This window comes from Macaca mulatta, chromosome 17 (genome assembly GCF_049350105.2).
Source record: "Macaca mulatta isolate MMU2019108-1 chromosome 17, T2T-MMU8v2.0, whole genome shotgun sequence".
Taxonomy (NCBI): Eukaryota; Metazoa; Chordata; class Mammalia; order Primates; family Cercopithecidae; genus Macaca; species Macaca mulatta.
The window spans coordinates 12,944,723-12,972,164 of record NC_133422.1 but is presented as its reverse complement, the minus strand read 5'-3'; the positions used below and the strand labels follow the sequence as shown (position 1 = coordinate 12,972,164).

General features: G+C 40.2%; 1 protein-coding gene and 1 long non-coding RNA gene across 13 annotated transcripts in view; one reads left to right on the top strand and one right to left on the bottom strand.

Annotated features, from left to right (window-relative positions):
- The window catches only part of STARD13 (StAR related lipid transfer domain containing 13), a 558,426-nt gene that overhangs the window by 465,268 nt on the left and 65,716 nt on the right, over positions 1-27,442 (top strand). For 10 of the 12 annotated variants that reach the window (XM_028837160.2, XM_077973670.1, XM_015120865.3 and 7 more), the window contains 1 exon segment: positions 25,683-25,754. In XM_028837160.2, coding sequence (XP_028692993.2) covers positions 25,683-25,754 — 72 coding nt within the window. 12 annotated transcript variants of the gene reach the window in all.
- On the bottom strand, positions 6,994-13,067 carry LOC114673473 (uncharacterized). Its single transcript, XR_003724205.2, has 2 exons — positions 12,973-13,067; positions 6,994-7,061 (listed from the first exon to the last, which is right to left on the bottom strand). It is a non-coding gene; the product is annotated as an uncharacterized LOC114673473 (long non-coding RNA).

The window sequence follows — 27,442 nt, the reverse complement described above, 5'->3', positions numbered from 1 at the left end:
AAGGCGTGGTTTGAGTTACAGCATCCCATCTGTGACCTTGGGCACCTCATTGAACCTCCCTGATCCTAGTTTCTTCCTCCATAAGATGGGAATGGTAAAACCTTTTTTTTTTTTTTTTTTTTTTTTGAGACAGAGTTTCACTCTTGTCCCCCAGGCTGGAGTTCAATGGTACAATCTTGGCTCACTGCAACCTCCGCCTCCTGGGTTCAAGCGATTGTCCTGCCTCAGCCTCCCAAGCAGCTGGGATGACAGGCATGCGCCACCACACCCAGCTAATTTTGTAGTTTTAGTAGAGATGGGGTTTCTCCATTTTAGTCAGGCTGGTCTTGAACTCCCAACCTCAGGTGATCCGCCCACCTCAGCCTCCCAAAGTGCTGAGATTACAGGCATGAGCCACTGTGCCCCACTGGGAATGGTAATACCTTTTTAAAAGCTCTTGTGAGGATCAAGTGAGCCGTTGCACATAAAGCATTTAGCATCACACCTGACACCTAATATCAACAATAACAATGCAGATACCTTTAAGCAGAATATTTGAATGGCATATGCCTATGAGAATTAGAAAAAGGATTGAATGGCTTTCATGGGTCCTATAAACAACTTATATCAGGGCAAATACTCCTGAATATGCATTTAAAAACCTGCAACATTCTCACAAATTCCACAAATTCAACAAATTCCAATAACAACTGTGGATGATTGTGATTAACTAATTAAGGAATAAAAGAAGGAAAATTGTCGATGTACTGTTTTAGCTTCTAAGTAGCATATTCCCTGTTTAGTAAGTACTGCAATTAGAGCCAGTGTTTATCTCCAAACTATAAAATGCAAAAAGCTCTAGAAAATTTTTTTTTTTTTTTTTGTCTTTTCAGTAGTAGCTATTTCATGAGTTGCCAACAAGTTTTACCATGCCACTGTGTGCCTAACACCGGGTCAAGTGCTGTGGGAACTGTCGAAAAACAGACTCCAGCTCACAGACTCCTGTAACCTGATTTCAGAGAAAGCTATCCAAGGCCATGTGCACCGAGGGCCAGATTGCCCGGCTGATTTGAGGCTGGCTGCAGTCTGAAGCCATTTCTCCAGCCATTTTAATAACTGTCTTACAATAACTGACTGCCTTGCAAAATGCAGCTTTATTTATCTCCCAGTATCAGAATCCTGCCTGCCTTCTCATTTTTATTAGAATTGGATTACAAAACAGGGAGAAATCACCACGTTACATTTAAGAATAAAATTGAAAATGAATAATCCGTTGAGGCTGATGTCAGGGACAAAGACATTGCTGAGGCTGTGGTCTTAGATGTTTAGCTAACTGTGTCAGAGACCACAGTATGAAATTTATAAACCATTCGGACTAGAGCTCATCCACCATGCTTTCCTAGCAACAAAGTGTGAGGGCAATCTGAACTTTCCTACAATGTTCATGTGGATTTGTTTGGATTCAGTTAGCATGGATGTGGCTTTTGTCTATAATCACATAGCCAGGACATTGGTGTGTGGTTGACCTTCTCTGGAGTCCTATGACATTGTTCCGAAGAGACATTAATGTCACTGACTTCAACACAACGTTTCATCTTAGAAATCACAGGATTGTAGAGCATTAAAAGCATTCCCAGACTTTAAAAGAGCCCTCATTTTACTGGTGAGAAAATTAAAATCAGATAGGGTAAAGTTTTGTGCCCAAGGTTATACAACTAACTAGCCACATTGTTAATAAACCTTTCGGTAATAACAATAGGTAGGGGCTGTGACCAACCAAGTATTAAATCGATTTTTTTAAATTAAATAAAAAGCATTAAGAAGTTACTTAACTTACCATCTAATAATCCATAGTGGGCCGATCATAAAAGCTGCCCAAAGAAAAATACACTTAAAAAGCTGAAAAGCGCGTGTATAGTTTTTGACATGACCTTACTTTAGTAATTGTTTATGTCGTAACTTATTAAAATGAATATACCTTGTGAATTGTTTACAAAATCCCAACACCTTTTTGGAAACAAGTATAATGAGGCATTGTAGTAATACTTGGTATTTTGTTTTTACGTTTTTGAATGCTGATATTTTGGGGTTTTTTTGAATGCTGGTATTTTTAAGACTGTGTAATTTATATTGAGTACTTTAATAAACGGGTGTAGTGGCTGGGCACCATGGCTTACACCTGTAATCCCAGCACTTTGGGAGGCCGAGGCCGGCGGATCACAAGGTCAGGAGTTCGAGACCAGCCTGGCCAACATGATGAAACTCCATCTCTACTAAAATACAGAAATTAGCCAGGTGTGGTGGTGTGTGCCTGTCATCCCAGCTACTCAGGAGGCTGAGGCAGGAGAATCGCTTGAACCCGGGAGGCGGAGGTTGCAGTGAGCCAAGATTGTGCCATTGCACTCCAGCCTGGGTAATAGAGTGAGATTTGGTCTCAAAAAAAAAAAAAAAAAAAGAAAGAAAGAAAGAAAAAAAGGAAAAGAAAAAGAAATGGGTGCAGTATTCCAATAGTATATCATTTATTTTTCATCTCTCGTGGTGGTGGTGCTAAGAACGACATGCTTAAAAACCCTTGGGGTTTTGTTTTCATGACTGTCTCAGTAAATCCTTAAAATATATTTTATTATTTTTTTTTGAGACAGGGTCTTGCTCTGTGACCCTGGCTGGAGTACAGTGATGGGATCATAGCTTACTGCATCTTCTACCTCCCAGGCTCAAACAATCCTCCCACTTCAGCCTCCCGAGTAACTAAAGCCACATCCGGGCTAAATTTTTTTCTTTTTTTTTTTGGTAGAGACAGAGTTTCATTGTGTTGCCCAGGCTGGTCTTGAACTCCTGGGCTCCAGTGACCCCTGTCTCACTGGCCTTCCAAAGTGCTGGGATTACAGGCGTGAGCCATCACACCCAGCCTATCCTTAAAACGTTTTTAACTAAACCAGATTTAGGATAAAATAAAGCCCAAATTGGTATTCACTAGCCATGATAGACCTTTAGCCAAATATTTAGTCATCAATTAATGTGAACTTCCTGGGTGATTTTAGGGTATCTAGTGTAATGAGAAGGTTGTTTTGTCCCAAAGGGGATCAGGAAGCTAAATTTTAAAATCACATAAATCTAGAGTTAAGTTTGGGATCATCATTTTTACAATAGTATATAAAATGGCTTAGGGTGGGCTGCGGTTGAAAGGAAGATGCTGTTTCAGGTGGTACATTTCAGTCAGTGACTTCTGCTGAACTCCTGCTAGAAACTGGGATCACCCAGGCGAGGACGAACACGGGGAGGACAGGGGATAGAGGACCATTTTGTACATGGGAGAGTAACTGAGCCAAGCAGGAAACTGTACTTAGATGAACTTGAGAAAGGTGTTGAAGTTTCTGATTAGAGAAATAGCTGTGAACTGGGCTCTGTCCCACAACAAGGGCCCCCATATAGAACAGGAAGGGCACACAAACAGGTTCCCTCTTTGTGGAAGGGAGGTTCACATACAGCAGCAGGATGACCAGCTAGAAGTGTCCGGAAGTGCTCCTGCTAGACTATGAAAGTGCCATCAGAAGGACTGGATTTGTTTAGGAACTTTGAAAGGATGACATACCATAGAGTCCCTTCCCTTTCCTCCTGCTTTCCCTCCTTCCTCCTTTTCTCTCTTCCTGCCCTCCTGCTTTTTTCCTGACCTCCTTCCTGCCATTCTCATTTCCTCCTTTCCTTTTTTCTTATAACTAGAAGTTGGTTATATCTAGCCATTAAATACTAGTTTTAAAAGATACAGCCGCTTTGGAGATTCCAACCAAATTATAAACATCCTTTCTATCACCTCTCAAAAAATACTAAAGTAATTAAAAAAATCTTTGTAGTTCTTCCTTATGGCTTTATGTGAAGCATCAAGCTATTCATGATATTACTTTTAAGCAATTAAAAGAAATAAAATAAAACATTTCTAAATGACAAAGGAAAAGCATAAATACAAGGCATGAGAGTCATTGACTTATACCTGACAGACACTAAGTGTCTGCCCTAATAAACAATAACAATTAGTTTAAAAAGGAAACACCAAACGTCACTTCACAGCTTAAGCCTAGAAAGCAAAGTTAGCCAGAAAATAGTTACAAAATTCTAAGGATTCCGTGGGTTTTGTTATTAAGGCAAAGTGTCTTTTCATTTGTCATTTTCCTCAACTAATCTGACAGATTCTTTATGAAGAAAGCACAGAGCCAGAAAATTGTCCCCACCTGGTCAGTACCTGCTCAGAGGATCTGCCATTAAAGACCAGATCACCCCAAACTGCTTTTTAAATGCATTTGCTTTTCTAAAAGTGACGAGCAGTGAAACAAACCTATTCAGTCAATTGAAATAGTTATTTCAGGGAGAAAATTGAATCCTTTTCAAAAGAAGCTGTTTCACTATCTTAGTGTGGTATTGAAAGTTGGATGGTTTCCATGAAAACAAAAAATGGACATAAAGGACAAAAGAGTTTGTGAGTGATATTTAGAGTGAAGTTGAGTATGTGTGTGTGGGTGGGTGTGTATGTGTAGCAGCAGATCATAATCAGAAATTTTTCTCAGAATTAACTCTCTGTGTTCATTTCTTTTTTGTATGCCTCATTCAATATTCACTATTCCCATAAATATTGGCCGTACACCTACTCTTTTCCAGGCATATGTGGCCATTGGGGGTTAAAGAAGGCTGAGGTTCCTGTCCCTAAAGTGTTTATCATGGTAACCAATTAAAAGTTTGTTTCCTACTCACATTGGGGGCAGAAGTACTGCTTCACTTCCAGGCCTACTGAAGTTCAGTCACCTCCACATGAAGCTTCTAGGTCACCTGGGCACTGGAACATCTGCTGTGGCTAGAGGAGAGCTGGTGGCAGGTCACATGGCAGATTCACCCACCTGCCTTTGGCCAGTGCTCTTTCCCATGGCCCAACAACCAGGAAAGCTAGAATCAGAGTCCACTCAAAGGTCTATCCCATAGTCAGCTGGGTTTTGCCACAACGTTACTTAAAGATGCTTCGTTTAGGTTGGGCGCGGTGGCTCGTGTCTATAATCCCAGCACTTTGGGAGGGCCGAGGTGGACAGATCACTTGAAGTCAGGAGTTTGAGACCAGGCTGGCCAACATAGCGAAACCCCATCTCTACTAAAAAATACAAAAATTAGCCGGGTGTGGTGGCACACGCCTGTAATCCCAGCGACTTGAGAGGCTGAGGCACAAGAATCACTTGAACCTGGGAGGTGGAGGTTACACTGAGCTGAGATCATGCCACTGCACTCCAGCCTGGGTGACAGATCAAGACTATCTCACAAACTAACTAACTAACTAACTAAATAAATAAATAATTTTAAAAAATGATGCTTCATTTAATTTTTTTTTTACCATAGTTAAAATATCCTTTTATTAAAAACTGACCTGGAAAGCTAAGACTCGTGCACTACATTTAATTAATGAATGGTTAGTGACAAATAAAGATAGAAGTCTCAGTAAAATGCATGCCCATCCAAGCCCTTTCTTTTGAACAGGTCTCAGGTTTGCCCAATCAGACTTTTCATAAATGTAAGATTGATGAATTTGCTTTTTATTTCTTTCACTCTCCACTCTTTCTGAAGTTGCAAATAAGCAGTAGAAAGTCCATAAGCAGATTCTGGAGGTAAATCAAGTATTAACTAATGCACAGCTCAGATCACGACTGTGACAGCAATGATTATCTCAAAAAAATCAGAAGTGGGCAGTTCTCAGCAACTCCTTGTCTGACCCTGATAGAGCAGGACCCTTCCCTCTCTTTCCCTGCCTTCGCAGCAGCCCTCTCCCTCTGTCATTCTCTTCACATCCCCCAGGTCAAGGCTCTTAAACAGAAACGGAAGTTAAGCCACAAGGTTAGAGGACAAGCAGTGACTCAATGATTCCCTGAGGGTCAGGTGTGTGGGTAGTGAGAGAAAGAAGGGAGAGAGAATTCCAGATTAGAAAAGTAGCCCAGATGGGAGGGTGATCAGGGCTGGAATTTCAGAGATGACAATGACATCAGCATTAGTGATACTCCTCCACTCTCCTACACAAGCATTTAAGAATGTTGCTATGAACTACTTCCCACCTATTTTCTTGGCATGCCTAGGAACGTGGGACTTTCTGGCAGATTTAATGGGTAGTTTGGTGGTGTCTAGTGTGCTAATAGAAGCCATTATACCAAAGAGAATTTAAAAACCTGGAATTTAGTAAACTGAAGGTGGTTTTTTTGTTTTTGTTTTTGTTTTTTTTTGCTGTTTTGAGACTATTAATCTCAAATACTCTAAATTTGCTGATTTCATTATTGTGTTAGGACATAAGTGAGATAATGAAGAGAGTAATTAATGATATACTCTTTAGGATGTAAATAAAAACTGCACTCCACAGAGAAAAGAAGTACCAAAAAGCTTAAAAGAGGTCACGAACCTTAGTACCTGCATTATACAATGAGGGTCGTTTTTTTACCAAGGAAAAGGAAGGAAGTCTCTTAGAATCATCATCTTTGCTACTTTTAGTCAACTGTGGAATGTTTTAAAACTGTATTTATGGTCTTAAAGGGCATCTAAGGAAAGATTTGGAAATTTCAAGCAAAAGATTAACCACTGGAATTATGATATAAATCGCACTGTTTCTTTATAAGAGGGGAGTTCTGTTCACTACTAAAAGACTCTGTTGAGAATGTGAATGAGTGGAACATACCCCACCTTACATTTTAGTCTTCTTTAGGGGTTTGATTCATTAGAAAGTGTGTGGTTCTTTCTGTTCCAAACAGAATCCTTTTCTCTAGGACTTTATTTTGAGACTGTGATACAAATCCTTGGTGTTCCTTTTTAATGGGAATGAAAACAATGAGGAAAGGAAGTGTGGAGGCTTGGAATCTCAGCTGAGGCTTCGCAGGTCACTGGGGAGCAGTGAGGTTCCTCTCCACTGTTAGCAACCGGAAACATGAGAGAGGACTATCATCTGCTCCGTGCTCTGAATTTCTTTGAACCTCTATGCTGGAACCGTCCTCAGTTCTCCATGCAAACGTTAACCAAGCTCCTTTGTGGTGCTTGGTGCTGTGCTGGTGCGGAGAATGCAAAGACACTGTCTGTGGTGGGAAACAGAAAGGCAGAGTGAACCAGAAATTCCAGCGCCGGGGTAAGTGCTGGATCAGAAGGGCATGTGGGTACAAAAGATAGACCTTTGTGAACTTTTTACTTAGCCTTGCATGGCCTCAGTCGCAGTGGTCAGGTGGTCTGGAAGGACACGGCGGAGAAGATAGAACTGGAGCTGGGAATCAGAGAGGCAGAGAGGAAAAGAATTGGCTAGTCACGTAAAGCAGAAGAATGTCATTCTAGACAGAGGGAAAAATGCCTATAGGGAACAGAGGATGGGAGTTGGAAGGTCGGTTTTAGGAAACTAAGTCGGTTGGAAGGTCGGTTTTAGGAGTTGTTTAGCTCCATTGCCAACTACTATCAGGGATGTGGGCAGTTGAGACACAGAAGTATATGTCAGGGACCCATGCTGAGCTCAAGAATTTCATAGTGTCCTCAGAAATTTGGATTTTTCCTTGGAGAGATTTGAGAACCATGGAGAACTGTAAGCAAAGGAGAGAGTGATCAGACTTGGGTTTTGTCTCTGAAGTTATCTTTGCATGATGTTGGTAGCACTCCTAAAAAATGCGTAAATTGCCTTCAGAACAAAAGATGTCCTGCTATTTCATAGAAATATAGTCAAGAAAGTCTTTATTTTCAAGCACTTTATGTTGCTGAGCAGAGATTCTTCCTTCATCCTGTGATCTTAAGCTTAGCCAACATCAGCCACTGGTGGCCTGTGTGTGTGTGTCTCAGTTCTTTAAGGGCTGATACCTGGGTTCACCATAAATGTCTAGAGTGGAGTCAGAATTTACCTGAACCCCACATTTTCCGGCATGCATGGAGGCCGTTGTTGAAAATAAATAGATCATCTCTCTGAAAATGAGATTTCTCTTTTAAATTTATACCTGAGCCTCTTCAACAAGGCAGCATGGCCAAGAGTGTTTAGAAGCTGCAGAACAGTGCATTTTCTTGGAGCATAGATTTTCCTCAAATTTGAAGGAAAACTTCGTTGCATTGAAAGAAGTATGGGCATGTTATATTCCAACTACATATAAGAGGTAATAAATAAATCCATTGGAAGTATCTGTTTATTTTCTTCTGCCATTGGGTTCATCAGTGGAAATTGTGAAAAGTATTCATTTCGGTTCATAATAATAGCTCCAATTTTTAAGTGCCTGCTCTGTGTCAAATTACATAATTCATTTTGTTTAACAAAATGTGAACATAACATCAAGTTCAAATCCCGGTGACAGAGACCAGGATTTCAGCAGTAAACTAAATGCTCTTCCTTGTTCTGGAGTTTCTCACATCCTTACAATGACTCTGAAGAGTATATATAATGTTGTGCACATTTTGCAATGAGGAAACTGAGGCTTTGAGATGCAATGAGACTTGCTCAGGGACGCATAAACTCACACTCAGCCAGCTCCCCATGGCCACCTTCCTCGCTGAAAGATTTTTTAAAATTCCAACTTACTGTCTCTTTCCCCTTATCTGTTCCCACCTTTACTTTCTTCACTAGGGACATCTATTTCTTTCCCCTAGATCTGCCTAGTTTTCTTTCTCTGAAAATCAACAATGGCCATCAACCATCAGCAGCAGCAGCAGCCATGCCCATATACAAACTTGTTTGTATCTTCCTTCTTAACAACAGCCACAGCAACCCCAGCCACCACAGAACTGTCCCTGCTGTTTTCAGATTCACTGAGCTCACGCTATAACTCTAAAAGAGACAGCAGTGACAGTTATATCTAACAGGACAAGTAGGAATTCAAGATGGCCAGAGATCATACAGTGGAGGTGGCTATAAGTATCAAAAGGTTCAGGAAAGGTTTGTTGGAGGAGGTGTCCAACAGGCTACACCTTCAGGAGGGAGAAGTTAAAAGTAGAGAGAAAGGCCTTATAGGCAGGCCTGACTAGTTCAGTGACCCCCAAAACTCATCCCGTTACATCACACATATTTCCTCTGCTCCCGAGAACCAGAATAATCATAGCTGAATGTGGTTACATTTCATGGGAAGGGAGGCATTACTGAACTGTAGTTAAAAACACCCCCACATCTCCTGTTCCCCAGGAATGCCATCTTGGACTGGCTGGATGATTCCCTTGGAGGTGTGAATGGGGTAGCCTGGGGGAACTGGGTTTCCTCCAGGGCATATTCAGGGAGATTTTGCATGGTCCTGACTGCATCAGGCCTCATTCCTGCTCATAAGGTGACCTAATCCTTTGCTCATCACCGGAACTGCCCTCCTTCTCCCAAGTTCCTCCAGATTGGAGATGACTCCCCTCATGAAATCTGACTTCCCAGCACTATTCCAAACCCACATTTGGAAGACCTCCAAGCTTCATGAGATTCCTTGTTATTGATTAAGGCTGGGGTCTGGCACACAGTCCAACCACAGCCCCAGCAACAGTAGCATCAGGCTTCTCAAATAGAATGGAACAGAAAGCTATGAAAGCCTGGCATGTGCCCTTTGGCCTCTTTACATCAGACCAGGAGAGAAAAAAGAGAACAGGAGAGCTTTTTCAGGGGGCAGAAGTTTCCTTTGCAAAAGATCTTTGACCAGCAGCAATGTGCAAGTCCTTTGCAGGGAATAAATCAACGTTCTGCGGTCCACTCTGCCTTGAGATTTATGCAGAGCAAGAAAGTCACTCTCAGCTTCTCCTTAATTCAGCATGTCTCAAGCACATGCTGAGCCCCAAGCACTCTGCTCGGCACCAGTGATACAAAGAGTAAATAAGGCAACCTAATGTAAATGACGAGTTAATGGGTGCAGCACACCAACATGGCACATGTATACATATGTAACGAACCTGCACGTTGTGCACACGTACCCTAGAACTTAAAGTATAAAAAAAAAAAAAGGCAACCTCTACCCTCAAAGAGCTGTGGTCTAATGGGGGAGAGAGATGTGTAACAAGAACATTTCAGTATAATCTAAGGACCATAATGAATGTGTGAAAGTCCAGAGAAGAGCCGAGCTAACCCGGGATACAGGAGATGATGTCTTCGCTAAATCTTGATAGAGATAAATGTGAGCAAGTCAGGAGGTAAAAAGGGAGAGGAATGTGACAGATGGAGAGGAAACAGTGTAAGCACAAGTCTGGGATATGCAACAGCGGCCTGGGACTGGGGATCTCCAGGCAGCTTCACATGACTTCTCATGAACTCCAGAAGCACACAGAGGCCGGGCCAGGAGGCACTGTGGGCCATGGTGATGGGCTGGCACTTTATTCTGCAGGTGACAGGGAGACATGAAGGAGTTTGAAGGAGAATGAACATAGTTTCACATTAGAGATTCAAGGAAGGCAAGAACTGAAGCAGGGGGAGCTATTGGGTTCCGTTGCAAAAGTCCTGGTTTAGACAAAATGAGGGTCTAAACCAAGCACCATAAATGTCTAGAGTGAAGTCAGAATTTACCTGAACCCCACATTTTCTGGCATGCATGGAGGCTGTTGTTGAAAATAAATAGATCATCTCTCTGAAAATGAGATTTCTCTTTTAAATTTATACCTGAGCCTCTTCAACAAGGCAGCATGGCCAAGAGTGTTTAGAAGCTACAGAACAGTACATTTTCTTGGAGCATAGACTTTCCTCAAATTTGAAGGAAAGCTTTGTTGCATTGAAAGAAGTATAGGCATGTTATATTCCAACTACATATAGGAGGAAATAAATAAATCCATTGGAAGTATCTGTTTATTTTCTTTGTGTAAGCTCATCCAGCCCATGGCCCCAGGCCGCTTGCGGCCCAGGATGGCCTTGAAAGTGGCCCAATACAAATTTGTAAATTTTCTTAAAACATTTTGAGATTTCTTATGTAATTTTTTTTTTTTTTTTTTTTTTTTTTTTTTTTTTTTTTTTTTTTTTTTTAGCTCATCAGCTATGATTAGTGTTAGTGTATTTTATGTGTGGCCCAAGACAATTCTTGTTCCAATGTGGTTCACGGAAGCCAAAAGATTGGATACTTCTGGTAAACCAAGGCCAGGAGACAGAGGTGGGGAGGAAGGTAGAAGTTTAAGAAATATATTTGAGTCAAATTCAGCAGGTCCTGGGGTTGTGTGGTGAGAATATGGGGGGACTGGAAGAGAGAGGATGAATCTAAGAAGACCCTCAAGTGTCAGACTCGTAGAACTGTGTTCCATTTTTACATTAATATATTTTACCAGATGCATCTCATATAACTGAGTGTTATCTAGACAGTGTTTTTAAACTGACGGGTGATGAAGTCAGTGGATATGACTAGTAATTCTGAATAGGAAAGCATAGAACAGAAAAATGCCAGATCTCCTTGCATACATAAAGTGCAGCTATTGTTTTGTGAAACTTTGCTTCAGTCTGGGTGTGTATGATGTGTGTACATGTGTGGGTGTGTGCATGTTCACAACTATGTGAAATTTATTTCTTACTAAAGATTGTGATCAAAATATTTGAAAGTCCTGGGATATTCTTTTTCTGTGGTTGTGATTAATTATTCTCAGATATGACTATGCCTCAGTCAGGTTAAGATGATCTTAAAAAGGGAGACCGATTCTTTTGTGGGAAAACAGGGAAATCTGTTCTCACTACTCTTCTTCCAAGACCAAATCTCCCATTACTCTGTGCACTTGGAACTCCTAAGGATTCCATCCAGAGAGAAAGGGAAAGATTGGAGCCAGCAGAAGCAACAATCCCAGTCAGTGCCAGGACAATGTCAAATGCCCCACCCTTCAGAAAACAGTAGCAATATCGAGATACCCAGACATCGCTGCCCATGAATAGCCATGTCCCTCAGAGGCAGAATCAGAACTAAAAGAATAATGTTACCTTATTTTTATATGGGGCTTACAGTCTGCAAGGACTTTCACAATACATTTTCCCATATGTACAACATCCTGGTGAGTTTGGAGGAACCTGAATATCTGAGAGATGTTTTGGGTGTTTATTGGCCTTCAGATCTATAAATGTTTTCCTCTTATAGTCATTCATGCATTCAGTCAACGTACTAAATGATAGCCATTTGCAAGACTCGAGGCTAAGAACATGAGATGTAAAGATGCAATCTGGTTTCCAATCTGGTAATGTGTACCTGCAATGTCAAAATTTAAAAGGATACAAAATCCACATATTTATTTAAGGATGTTTGCAGCTTTACCTAGGACATATTTACAGAATGCATGTGCATGAATATACGTGTGTGGGGGGGGTGGGGGAAGACAGAGAGATAAAATATTTATGTCTCCAAATTTCAAAGTCACAAATTGATAGCCCACAGGGAACAGAGCAGGACAAAGCTGATACTCTTTTGGCCTCCAAGGGGCATAGTGCTATCTTCTTCTTGGACTAAAGGAGAACACCTTAGAGGTAGAATAAATACACACATTTGATGAAAGGTATGTAACCTCAGGAAAAACAAAAAACATACAACAATGTTTGCATACAAAGGGTTTCCCAGGCCTCTCAATTATATCTAAAAACCCCAGATAAAGAGCTCTCAGTTTATGCATTAAACTGAGCAAGATAGACTTCATCTCAATTTAAAAAAAAATTATATGTTGACATTTACTTGTTCCTTATTTTGGAGAAACAAAAGGTTCAAGGACGGCTTTCTAAATTTTCCGTTTGGCACTAGGGATAATTCAAGCAGTCATGGAGCATTAATTATAATCATTATATGCATAAGAGCAACATTTTCTTTGTTTTTAAATGTAAATGTATTTACGTATTTGAAAGATATTTGAATTACTTTCCCTGTCACCTCCTCACAAAGCAGATCCCTGAATACACACCTAGCATGTTTTTCATAGTGAGAATGACCTTGGGAAGCCGACCTGGGAGATTCACGACCTCTTGAGATCAATGACCTTGGACTCCACATTAACCCACAACTTCTCCCAGTCATTAGTCCACAGGAAGCCCATATCCCTTGCTCACAATTTACTTACTTGTTCAGATTTTTTCTCATAACATGGAAAAATAATCTTCTGAAGGCATTTCCCTTAATGAAGCCCACATGTCTGATACAGATTTCTTTCCCAAGGTCCTGGCGTGTTTGGTTATGTTTTAACACATCTTTGCCCTTGAGATCCCCACATATCAGGCATGTGATTGCTAATATTTTACTTATTAACTGGTAAGCACATTGTGAACCATAATGGCAAGACTGTCTTCCCCAGCCTGGTGTTTATATCCTAAAAGTAACAGCCTCTTAGGAGAAGGCTCTTACTGCCATTATCCTAAGGTGTCATATTTCTGAATGTGTCCAAATGTCACATATCCAAAGTGACACATCTCATTTATGACTCTCATTACGTGTTGTTAAAGACCACTGCATTGTGTGAAGCATGGCTTCCTGAGATACAGCTTCATTTAACAGAAAGAGTATCATGAAATATTCTGTGCATTGCAGAAAATGAATTGCATGTTAGATACCTGTCATGGGAAGAATCTCCAGGCAGGTTGATGGGTGGCATGTGACCCCAGGGCCCTCCTGCAGGCACAGAGGGAGGAGCATGGGAATCTACTTCCAAGAAGGCTGTGAGTTCACATGAATCTCAGCTCCAGATTCATCTGCGGGGAGAATATGGGTTGTTTATGGCAGAAACGTGTGGCTAACCTTCTTCTGCCTTCTTCTGAATCTCACCTCAACTGCAAGACTTTTCCTGGTCACCTTATCCAAAATGCCCCTCCTGCTCTGAGACCCAGAGGATAGTGTCCTGTTCTGCACGGCTTTTGCTTTCTTTGGTTGTAGTAGTGCCTGGATGGGTCTTTGTCTATCCCTGCTTGGCTTAAAGACCTACAGGGTAGGACCCACTGCCCCCAGCCTTGCATTCACCTGCAGCACCTACCAGCAGTCTTTCACAACAGGGGCACCCAGCAGGTGTCTGTTGAATAAATAAGTAAAGACAAATGCCTTCCACTTCTGAATGCCAAAGGAAGAGAGCCGAGAAAAGAGAATCAGAGACCATCCATCAGAACCACTATTTTCTAATATGGGAAAGTAACATAAGCACCTCTGCCCTAGTAATAGTAGCAAATACTGTCTCCAGATACTTTACAGAAATGCAATCATTTAATCTTTACAGTAACCCTCTGAGGTAGGTACTCTCGTTTATTCCCATTCTATAGATGAAGAAACTGAGGCATGCTAGAGTTAACCTACCCAGGCCAGGGTCACACAGGTAATGAGAGGTGAATCCAGAATTTTGGACTCACTTCTAACTGCCCGATGCCATGTTTACCCCTCTTGCACCCATTTAGTTCAATTTTACCCTCAAATAAAGGAGTATTTTCCAAAAACATTGACAGGTTCTTTTTAAAAAGTTCATCTGTAAAACTAAGTATATGTATTCAATAAGAGTAGAAACTTGAGCTTTATTCCAGAAATAGATATGCCATTGGTTAAGAACAAAATGAAATTAGAATGTATCTTCATTGTAAACTCTCTTTAAAGCAATAATATGAACCCTGTACAAAAATAGTGTTGTCTTAAAGAGTTGCTCTTTTGGTAAATTTGCTAGTTTTACAAATTTGGATCATGTTTTGCTTTTGATTATTTGAAGAATTTTGGGAGTCACATAGACTCCAGATATTCATTTAGTCATTAAAATAAGATGTGGAGATTTTCTTTATTTGGTCTAGTTTGTTTTGTTTTTTTTGAGTACAACCTTGAAACTTCCGCAACCAGGAAATACCAAGTTATTACATAAAGTAAAATGTATCTTTGAAATTGTCTAAAGCCATATGCAGAACGTCAAAGACAAGTGAAACAGCTGTTACATGAAATCTCCACTTTGCAGATACCTAAGACATTCAAGAAGGAAGAGGTGGGAATATGGTTCAGGACCTTAGTTTTGAATTTCCTGGCTCCTGTTAGTTTAAGATATCCCTGCAGCATCATTTAAACATAGTTCTGGTACATGAATAAACTTCCATTTGGAATTTCCTTTTTGAAGTCTGCTGAGAATATAAATCAAAACCATATGAGATGTGTCTTAATCCAGAATGTGAAATAACATGAGAAATGTCAACCCAGAAGTAGTCCCTGAAATACGTTCACCAGGATGCACGTTCTGGCGAAATTCTTTATTTAGAATGAAAGCCTCCAGAGAACTGGAGTTATTATTTTTAACCCATGATTATGGAAGCCTGAACTGATAAAAGAAGATGCTTTTTAAAGTAATGTCAGTAGAAATGTTATTCAAGCCACCTAGAATGTTTGAGAAGGACATCTGTTGACATAAAAAGATGTTCAAAATGCATTGTCGAGTGCAAAAGCAGATTCCACTTTTATTTAAAGATTATGTAAAATAGATAGTATACTTAGCCTAGATACATGAACACATCTTCATAATAAAAGAACAAGAGATGTTCCAACAAAATATTGATCAATCTCTAGGTGGTAGAATTATGGCAATATTTTCCTTCCTTCCTTCCTTCCTTCCTTCCTTCCTTCCTTCCTTCCTTCCTTCCTTCATTTTTTCCTTCCATTTTTCCTTTCTTCCTCCCTTCCCCCCTTTCTTCCTCCTTCCTCCCTTCCTCCATTACTTTCGTTTTCTTTTTGCTTATATTTTTGCTTAGTAACAGAAAATTGAAATCATTTATTTGATTTTCAAATAATAAGCATAGTACCTTCATTTGACAGCCTTCTTGCTTAACATATGGTTTGACATGAATGCTGCTAAAATCCAGTGATATCCCTAGCTCAGCTGGTCCTTGAGTTGACTTTGACAGATTTGCCAGCCTTGCAGTATGCCAGAATGGTGTAAGGAGCATCACCAAAATCTTACAATAGAGCCCATTTGCTGGTACTTTAGTCATGAAAGGATTGGTAGCATTTTTAAATGGCTGATTTGGTTCGCATTTTTTCGTTCTATCAGTGCATTAGCCTTGATTTGAGTGGGTGTGTGTAAGTTTTTCAAATCTTAGGTTTAGATTTTGCTACTCTTACAATCAGATTTCACTTAAGTAGGAATTTTAAGCCGCTTTTATCTGTTATTCAAATCTGTTCTTACGGAAAATGATCTTTTTTATACCTGAATTCAGTGAGTATTTGTCAGGCAGATTAGCCAAGACCGTCATACTGACTGTATTAGCAAAAGTTGTCATATTCCCCAAAGCTAGCCAGGGAATTAAATTCTATTCATATTAGACAAGGTAGCCACCTGCACCTCCATTTAGAAATAGATGTATCTTTACACAGCATGTACTTCTGCTGTTTCCAACTTTGTTAAAACATCAAAATATGAAGATCCTCAATTAAGATTTTGTGATGATAATTATGAAGGCCCAAAGAGTTCTTTAAAATTTGAAGTTATCTGCTACACAATTTTAAATATTCTGGAATTTTAAAACTTCTATTATATTAAACTTTAAAACATTTTTATAGTTGATGTAACTCTTTTAACCTTTTGGATTACATTTGTGGCATGTTTATGGGATGCCTCAATTAACTTTAATCTCAGTATGCCGTGTGTTTAGATTGTAGCATGATACAAGTCATTGATGCATCACTGTGCCTGATGAGAAAAGGGAGTTGCGGCATAGGAATTAAGTTTCTTAAGTCTTCAGTGAAGAGCTTCGTCTCTTCCATCCCAAATCAAGTAAAGCTATTTCAAATACCTGAACTCATTTTAAATTTCCTTCTATAAGGAATATATGCTGTCAGTATCTATTAATGAACTGCAAATAAAAATCCCTTAGAGAGCAAACTTTTAAGCTCAGCAGTATCTTTGGCCTTGAAGAGCATAGGGAAAAATGAATCAATTGATAGCTGTAAACCTAGTAACAATTTCATTTCTTGAATGTAATCCTTATTCCTGGAATGAGTGATGCATGTTTAGAAAATCATTCACACCGCCAATGCCGTTGCCTACGTTCAGCAGACAAGTAGAAAGGGTTCCAGAAAACTGGCAAAGACATGTTGAAAAATCCCAGTAAATATTTTATTTACACTCTGAGCCAGTGCCAAGGAATTTTTTAAGAAAATACATACAATATCAAGTTTTCGTGTATACTCAGATAATAGGATTATACTTGAGCTGTGGTAATCTTTTCCTGGAATTAAATTAAGCAAAAACTAGTTTTGATTGATCCAGAAATGACAGTTGCTGAGAAGTTACACGCAGAAAGCCTTGCAAAGGGAGTCAGAAGCTTCGGCCAAGCTGTATCTATCTTGCCATGTCAACCCCAAAAGGAGCAAAGGAATTGAAAAGGGCCCGCAGGAGTCTTGGAGTGACTTTATCCTAACAGAATCTGTGCTCCTTCTTTCGCCTACATGGCAAGTTTTTCCCTGGTATGGTGAAATCTTCTTGGGTAATTGGAGTACCAAGAGCTAAAAAAGAGTTGAGCCAATCAAACAGCAGATAACCTCTTACAAGCATAGACGTTCAGAAATGTCTGAAAACAGATACAGCTGGAGTTTGCATCCCTAAAAACATGCATTTTTTTAACATTTAAAAAAGAAAAATCTTAAAGCAATGTAGGGTGGAAGAGTACCTGTCAAAAGCTAAGAAATCTGACTTCCTAGTGGTGGTGGGATGTGTCCAAAGCAATTGCTCTTCCCCACACAAGAAATCATCAGCACGACATAGAGTGAGTACCCACAGGCCCTTCTGATACTGGTCATTTGGCCAACTTTGTGGAAGATGGAGCTCTGCTCTGAGAGCCAATATCAAGACGGCAACCTGGACTCTTGTTCACCACCTTTCCTACAGAAGCTGGAGAAACTGAATTAGAGAGAGAGACAATCTGCAGAATCTCATGCACTTGCCCCAAGAAGGATTACTGAAGACTCTACTGGCTTGGTGGGTCAACATGGAGGTGTTTTGGCCAATGCTTGCAAGTGATGACGCTCTCTCTAATTGTCTGGCCAACTCTGTGTTCCCTGCCTTGCATTTCAGTTGCTTAACTGACTCCATCTTGAAGAATCTCTTGGGATTTAGTGGTAGGCAGTGGCTCCACAACTTCAAAAAGCTGGGGATGTATGCATGCAGCCTCCCTGAGAAATACCACAAGCGCCTGATTGGAACAATCTGTACCAAATGAAAGAGGAGAATAAAGAACTACTCTGCTTCATGGAAAACTTGAGTCAAAACAATCTGGTCAGAAACTATTTGGCTGGGAGAGCATCTATTTTCTGCTTTCTTTTTCTCTGAGATTGACTGGGGTTTGGGGATTGTAAACGTTTTTTTGCTTTTTAAATACTATGGGGAATACAGGCATGGAAAATATATTTCTGATGAGTTTCCTCATTCACTTGCAACTGAACTTTTGATTTTCTGTGGTGCAAATGTGTATATGAGCACACATTCACACACGTGGATGCATGTGAGGATTGTTTATGACATTTTTTGGAATTCATGTAGATCATGCACTGTAGGCCGAGAAGCAGAATTCGGTGCAGAAATGATTACTGAGACTGTGTTCATCTCTACATCACGACTACAGACATCCAGCAACAGTTTCAGGTTGAGATAAAGGTCCATAGTGCCTTCCATATGCCTCATCTATAGAATGAATAGCTGGCAGCTGTGTTATATTAGCTTATGCTAGATTATGCCACTTGAACAAATTGCCCCTCAAGTTGTAGTGGCATAAAACAAATGTATTTATTGCTTATATTACATGTCAGCAGCTGGTCTGCTGTGTCTCTGTCCCCAGTGTCGTCATTCCAACACCTAGGCTGAAGGAATATCCCTTAGCCTCATGGTAAAGGGAAAAGAGCAGGAAAGCCGGCTGGATTAGGGGATGGCTCTCGAGGTGTTTTTCTGAAACTAGCACAGGTTATGTCTGTTCACATTTAATTGGCCAAAGTGGGTCATATGGCCGAGCATGACATCAGTGAGGTGGGAAGGGTATGCCTCCTAGTTGCGGGAGCACTGCACATGGCAGCTGGAAAGGGCAGGGGGTCACTGTGAGCATACAAAGAAAAAAATGCATAAGTGCATGTGACTATATACTATATATGTGTTAATTATACATTTAAGGCTAATTAAAAATAAACAGTAAATATGTATCATGTATTTGATTTACATATATGTCATATGTCATAATATCTATGGTTTCCCCAACCAGGCTGAAAAAGACTGATTAAAAATAACCCTTGTGTGACTAGGAATAAACCTACTTAGGTTTATTCTCTACTTAGGTAGAGAATTTGCTCGATCTTCTTTTACTCTAATAGGAATTAAGTGACTAGATTTACTACGAATCCAGCTTCCAGAAGATATTTCATGGCCTAGGAAACAAGGCTTATGTGTAGAATTGGTGAAGGAATTTTATGTCTCAACATGTCTCTCATTCTTGAGTTTGGAAAAGAAGTCCATGTAAACAGAGCTGAGAGTCTCTGTCTTGACTGAGTAGGTAGGTGTCACCACTCTATACAGGTCTTTCAGGTTTCCTCTTCCTATTGTTAGATACTTGCTGACAGTCAGATATTTTATTGCACATCAAGGAAAAGATTGCCTCGAATTATGGATAGATAAAGTGGGTGTTTATAAGTTGATCCACTATTTTGAATGTTCATTGATTAATAATCTCAAATTCATTCCAAATAACCTGTATTTTAGTTCCTCTTAGTAACTTAGAAAATCATGGAAAGAAAATGTTAGGAATATTAGGAAAAAAAGTATATTTGGTATAATTTAAGGTCTTTTACATATCAAAATAACTTAATTCTAGCAGTGCAAAAACATATATCCTGATGCCATGCCGTGGGATGTAAATCAAGTCTGTTACTACTAAAAAATCTGACATTCCTTCCTGTATCTGTGATTAAGGTTAATAAAGCCCTCCTGGCAGGATTATGGTGGTAGTGTATGGTTCTATGTAATATTAATGATTGCATCATTTGTATCCATATATAGATGGGATGGATACCCTGGCATTGATTTTAACAAAACTGGCTTAATGTATTGCCAAAGAAATGCACCTTCAATAAATAGGGACTTCACTAGAGAAATTCTGTCTGAAGACAAAGGAGTCATTCTCCTGAAGTAGTAAAGTTCCTAATGAAGCTACCTTAGCCATATAAATTATTCTAAGCCAACAACCACAAGCCCGTTGAAATGTTAACACCTTTGATATACTTTAATAGTGATAATTGCAGCCACTGCTGGCATCTTGCGGTGGTTGAGTCATCCTGCTATGCTGGTACCCGTAGTCTTTTAGAAACAGGGTGCCCACCAAATAGGCCAATTTAAAGGAAAAGACAAAACACTCTTCTCAAGCCTACTTTCTTAAATCCCATGACGATCACACTCTTTCTTTTCCCTACTTCTCTTAAGTACTTTGAATGAGCATCTGAAAAAGAACACCTACTTAAATTGGAGCCAGTTTGTCCATAGAAATTCAAGGAGATTTGTAGGAACAGCATAAATACATGTACTCGTATGTAATGATTTCAAAAACTTTCCACAATAGAAATAAACTTTCCAAGTAGATTCTTTCTAGCCAGCTACCTTTCTGATTATAATTAATTTTAATTTGGCCCTAATTTGAATTTTTGGTCATTTAAAAAGGATACCAAATACCTGTCAGTGAGCTATGGAAAAAGTATTTGCTATGCTGAGAAAAACGTAAAACAAAGTGTACATTCTTAAAATGCTTAGCTAAGAGAACACACTGTTCCCAAGCACCCTAGAAGCACGCTAGACACACCAGCTTAAAAATACAATGAGGTTGTAACGTGAGATGAGGCCTGCAAACCTGGACAGCAAATTTGCTGTGCTCACTATGTTTCCTGACTTGACTGAAGTCCTACAGAGCCTTGTCCATAGACTGTCTGTAGCTAGGAGACTACGTTAAATAAACAGCTTGTAAATCTCTTTTAACTCCCATAGGCTTCCAGCCTTCTCCACCATCCGTCTACATTGGTGAGGTCCTATTGAACTATTTTCTCTTGACTACCTTGATGTTATAATCTCCCTACAGGGAAATGCAATTGGCAGTATTCAAAAATCAAATCTTTACAAAATAAGCATCATTCTCGAAACAAAGTAAATTTCCCATTTTTTACAAATAATATCATTATATGAGAAAATATTCGCAATGTATTCTTATGTGAAAAAAGCAGTCAACCAAAGATATTACCATAGTACTGTTTTGACAGATAACATATAAAATTAGGTGTTCATAATGGAGCAAGAGTTGACTTTTTTCATTCATTGTGACTTTCTCTATTAGTACGTTTTCAACATTGAGCATGTATAATTAAGAAGCATAATAATATGTTGTGAAAACCTACGTCAGCCATGGTTTGTTTTCACGGTGCCTTTGTTCTCATACCCATGGCAGTGGGTGCCCCCCAGGTGCTAGCGAGAGCTTCCCTCTGCTGGGTCTGTCTGAGGATAGTGGTCACATCATGCTCTAAGCATGTATAAGGCAACTGAAGCAAAGCCAGTGGCTTTGCCTTAAGTGGAATTGCAGATATATGACTGAAGAGCACACATAGCACCACACCATCCACTGAACTTACTGAGTAAACCAGTGAAAAGGTTTGCTAGACCAGGCTACCAGTGGAAACACTGGATATCTCCCTTTTCAACCAGTTGATTTCAGCACCCCACCAATGACTATTGGTTTAAGGTACCAAAGCTCCTCAGTGTCCTTAGACTAACAGGGATGAGGTGCTCTTAAGAATCAGGTCACCTTATGTGGGTGGTGGTGACAGGACTAGGGTGTGTAATTGGAGGCAAGAGGCATCAGCCCTGCATAAACCATATAGAAGAGGCTCCTTGCAGAAAGAGATTCCGTTATCAGAAGATGTAGAGAAGGATGTTGGACAGGCAAAAATAGATACCTGCTAGAGAATAAAATGAAATAATTATTACATAGAATTGTTAGAAAAATTCCATTGAAATCCTTTCATAATACCAAGTTGAATGGATTGGATTTTCACCAGCAAAGTAGCACAGTAACCTCCATAGAGATCGGTGGGCCCTTGTGTCCAGGGCCACTCTCTGGTTTCACTCCACACTCAGGTTTTCCATGAGAGTTGTAGTGAGCTGATGCTTTGCCTTGCAGCCCTGGAGCTGCTACAGGGGCAGGTAAGGGTAGCAAATTGTTAACAAATAAAACTGTCAAAATGTGATTTTAATAGCCCTTCATGCTTTTACATAGTATTATGCTGGCTAGCACGAGCACCATAAAAAAAGAGATTTTCACACTTTTCTCCTCAAATGTCATTGAAATCTCATTAGGTAGATCTTTATGAAATGATGGCACTGGCAATAATGATTCCTTTTTAATTCTCACAGTCATTTGGCCACTGGAAGGGCCTGGGGAAAAAGCGTTAGTATTTGGCTGGTTGGTATTAGTAGGGACCATGGAGAATTAATGAAAATTGTAAGACTTTTTTTATCCCCCCCACCTCAATTGGATGGGCAAACTCAGATTTGATAGCGGTGAATTATGCCAGATTATTTTGTTTGTTTTGTTACTAGCTGGTAAATGAGAGTTGGCTTTGTTCTTAAATTGAGGTCTCAAGATGTTGGGACTCCACCTAGGGTGGGGGAATATGAAATGAGGGTATGCGTTTGAGACATTTGGGCAAATAGAATGGGAAGTTGGGTATAGGAAGTGATGCTACAGGAGGAGCCACCCACCATGGCTGGCACGGGGCTGCTTCTAATTTATGATATTTACTCACTGCAGTTTTGTTGTCATTTGACCCCGAGGCCTAAAAGCTTAAGTGCCGGCCCAGTAAAAAAAAAAAAAAAAAAAAAAAAAATCAGCTTATTTGAATGATTGATTTATCTGGGTTCTGGTTAAAATTTGGTTATTCATGTTTGTATCTGGATAGGATTTCAGTTCATTATCCATGTTGCTGTCATAAAAAACCAAATGCAGTTATTATCTGAGGAGCCTTTTAAATAAAATTTCCCTGGCTAGCTTCAGCCCCATCCCACTGTCCAACCAGAATTTTAAGTTCCAAAAGGAGTGTTGTTTTTAAAATTTAAAAATTTTTAATTTTTGTGGAGACATAGTAGGTGTACGTATATATTTATGGGGTACATGAGATATTTTGATACTGGCATGCAATGTGAACTTATTACGTCATAGAGAATGGGGTATTCATCCCCTTGGGCATTTGTTTTTTTTGTTATAAACAATCCAATTATACTCTTTTAGTTATTTAAAAATGTACAAATAAGTTATTATTGACTGTAGTCACCCTGTTATGCTATCATATAGTAGGTCTTACTCATTCTTTCTAATTTTTTTTGTACCCATTAACCATCCCTACCTCCCCCCAGCCCCCACTATCCTTCCCAGCCTCTGGTAACCATTCTTCTACTCTCTATGTCCATGGGTTCAATTATTTTGATTTTTAGATCCCACAAATTAGTGAAAACACATGATGTTCCAAAGGGAGTTTTCTAGAAGGATTCCTGGCTGCCCACTTCTTCTCCAAGCTATCCTTTTCATCTTCAGGGTCTGAGCTCACCACATTCCCTGGACTGGAGTGGTGCAAACTCTTTCATAGATCACTTCCCATTGCCTGTCTTTGAGCTTTCTAGGCTGCAGAGCCCCTGTCTTGCGGGTCTTCCCCATTTGTTCTTCATGGCCTGGCTCTCTGGGACTCTCTTGATGAACACTACATTTTGATTGTAGTAAAGGTAATAATGAAACATAAAAAGACATAAGATTCATGTAGTGCCAAGAGAAAATACAGTATTCTGTGCTTCTCTCCAAGACTTGCTGACTCATAATTAGGTTTAGAGCATGTCTAGAAATTAGGTGTTTTCTCGTTACTACCCACTGTATTATATGGAAGCGGGAAGCAAATCTGAAGCTTGAAAACCTATTAGGCAGCACTTTATCCATGACTCAGTAGCAACTCACCACATTTTCCACACGTTACAGATAGAAAGTGTGTTTTCCTATTTCCTCTGAAATATTTGTGTGGTTATCAAAGTAGAAACCTTCACATACAGACTCTCAGTTGGGTACTAAATAGAACTTTTGAGCAATGCAATAATTGCCTTTTGTACCTTCCCAGAGGAAAGCCCACGTTAGCCCATGCAGCACAATTCAGTGGAGCTCTGTTTTGAACAGCAGTTGTGGATCTCAGAGACTCCCTTTCTGATAGAAATGCTTTCAATAGCTTTTCTTTCCAGCTTGGTTCCCTGGATGCTTCTGAACCATGTGTCCATGGCAGGAATGGGTACACGGTAGGAACATGCTGGTCACACTTAAGTGGAAAATCCTCACACCAGAGACAAATCTCAAGCTTTTGAAATCGTCAGTCCCTGGAGTAACAGTAGATTAGGGGATGTCAAAAGAGGCAGGCATTCCGGGGTAGGAACTGCCACAGGCTCTGTTTCCCTGGATTTAATGACAAAGTTCAATCTAGATTTAAGCAGATCTGTGGGACTAGGCGGTAGGGTTTTGCTCTTCCTGGTGATGCCTGACTAAGATCTGGCCTTTGGTCTATTTTCCTAACATATACCAAATAGCTCTGGCACATCAAACATCTTACTGCACAGACACCAAGCTTTCAATGTTGAGGTACAATCGCAGGCCCAGGGTGATGTTAGTGTAGATCATTTCTGTGCAGCGATCCCAAGAACAGCCTGTAGACTCCAGCTTTGGCTACAGGGAAAAATTAACATCATGGTAAATGGAAATACAATGACCTGACAGGGACCCATCCTAACAGCGGAGGAAAGGGCCTTGGTAAAGACTTGTGATAATAGGCTGTTTAATTTTGTTTGGACAAACTGGACTTTCAACAGATGAACTTCTTTCCCCTTGGATTCATATTTGTCTAGGAGAGTTGTGGTTGGGAAATGATCCAGGATTCACAAGGTCAAAAAGTGACCTGGTTCACATACTGTAGACTCCTCCCATCTCACTCCGCAGCTTCCCCAGGCAGGTGGTCTGGTGGGCTGTTGGTGCATCCACACCAAAAATGGTCGCCCAAGGGACATATCAACCTCTCGGGCTTGGCCCTCAGAGGTTCTGGAAGGCCCATCAAACTGAAGTCTCAATTCCAAATAATCAACTTTCCTCTTCTATGTTGCACTCTGCAGCTTGAAATCATTCCAATGTGCTTGATTAATGAACATCTTGTTATAATGCATGGGGAATTAAGGCTATTAGTGAAATTTTTAAAACAATAATACATTGGATTTTTGTAATACCTTTTTTCATGAGAAAATACATTTTCATAGGCAATCCAGTTGTAGTCTTTCTTAAAATTATCCCAAGAGTGAAAGAATAAAGGAATATTGAATAAACATTTTTAGCCTAATCTTTGGAACTAAAAAAAAAAAAAAATCCATTTAAAAAACAAAAAAAAGAATTGTAAAGAAGAATGTCCTCTTTTCTCCTAGTGCCCTGGTTCCCTGGTGTATAAATAAGACATTTTTCCCTGCCTGAGACTGTTGTGTTCTGTTATCTGTGGTTTTGTCATTATCCACGTACTTATGGATCTACATGGAAGATTATCCTAGTAGACACATAACAAGGACCTTTGTATTACTCGCTCATTTTCCACCCACTCCTGGGTAAGCCTACTTATGCAGACTTACCTGGAATAATTTTGCTTTGTAATAACTTGCACAAAGCTCACCAGTGTATCCATGATTAAGAAGACAGAGTACTAGGGTGCGGCTGTGGGACTCAATTTTCTCTCTCTTGTGTTTTTCAGAAATTGAGGCGAAAGAAGCCTGTGACTGGCTCCGTGCTGCCGGGTTCCCGCAATACGCGCAGTTATATGAGGGTACGTCAGCCCTTCCCTTCGCTCTTCTACAGAGAATAAATCTGAAATGAACCACACGTATCCTGTGGTGTGTTTTGACTTCCAGATTTTTTTCTTGCCCATTTTGTTTCGCTTTATTTTTCCCTCAGCCTTTTTGCTATGCCCAGGGGTTATCCTGATACCGATTTAGAAATGAGTATCACTTCCCAGGCCCACTTTACTTTCTGCTTCCCACTACTAATTCCCATCTCTTTACCACAAACCCCAACTCAGTGTTTTCTTTCCAGCATTCTGCCATCAGCAGCTTTTCTGCACTTTCTTCTTTTTCTCCTTGTTTTTCCTTTACTACTCTCACTTTTCTTGAAATCACAATGAATTCACTGATGATAAACTTCCTAGAAGTCACAAAATTAACTGTCCTGAGATTTCTCTTTAATTCTGTTTATACGAAAAATGTGAAGATATAACATGAATCAGATGTTATTCTTCTGAGTTTTAGGTAAGGTGTTTTATTGCTAGCATTATACTTCCTTTCATTGATTCTTTTTTTTTTTTTTTGAGATAGAATCTGCCTCTGCCACCCAGGCTAGAGTGCAGTGGTGCAATCTCCACTTGCTGCAACCTCTGCCTCCTGCAATTTCCTGGTTCAGCCTCCCAAGTAGTTGAGATTACAGGCACGCACCACCACGCCTGGCTAATTTTTGTATTTTTAGTAGATATGGCGTTTCACCATGTTGGTCAGGCTGGTCTCGAACTGCTGACCTCAAGTGATTTGCCCACCTTGGCCTCCCAAAGTGCTGAGATTACAGGCATGAGCCACCGCCCAGCCTTTTCATTGATTCTTTAATTGAGTTAACAGACATACTCATGTTCCTTATATCTAAAATTATAACCAAAACTTTAACTACTTCTCGGATTGTCCTTATCTAGTAGTGAACTAGTCGGGACCCCAACAGTGAGCAGATGGCAGGCTCAAGGTCATTGGCAGAGGATTTATTTCTAACAGTGCTCATTACAAAGGTGCAGGCAGGACAGGGGGTGGCCGTGAGGAACAGTGCACAGTGCAAGAGCCCAGGGCTTGTAGTGGCACAGCTGTCACTACCGTGATCCCAAAGGGACAGGCCACGGAAGAGAGTGCCAGAGCCCAGGAGGAGAGAGGAGCCTCAAACCAGACCCCAGGAAGGAGCACAGCTGGCAAGAGGCAGCCTTCCGTGAAAAAAATCACAAGTGTCTCCCTCCCTCCCTCACTAGCCGAGCAAGACAGCTTCATTCTGGAACCATCTGCAAATCACTCACATGACTTTTTTCACCAGACGGGGAATTATTTCTGTTTCCAACTCACGCTAAGATTTAGATACCCTTAGATTTATCATGATTGGCAAGGTGTAGACAGCGCAAAATATAAGATGAGATAAAGGAAAAAGTGGCAAGACAATGATAGTGACCCAGCATTGTTAGACTTGGCTATGCCCTCTATTCCAATGAGCTGCAGATTGCTACCTCCATGAACGAGGTACCCAGAATTAACACTATGTTCTAAATATTGCCTGTGACCTTCAAAGCTGGCATGAATTGTCTATTGGAGAGAAGTAGTGTTCGAATTATTCTTTTTGGATAGAATCAAGTTGAGTATTTTGCTGATACTCCAGAGTGATAAAGATTTTGCTACTAAAAAAAAATTTCAGATGATAGAACTTTGGGTATTTTTG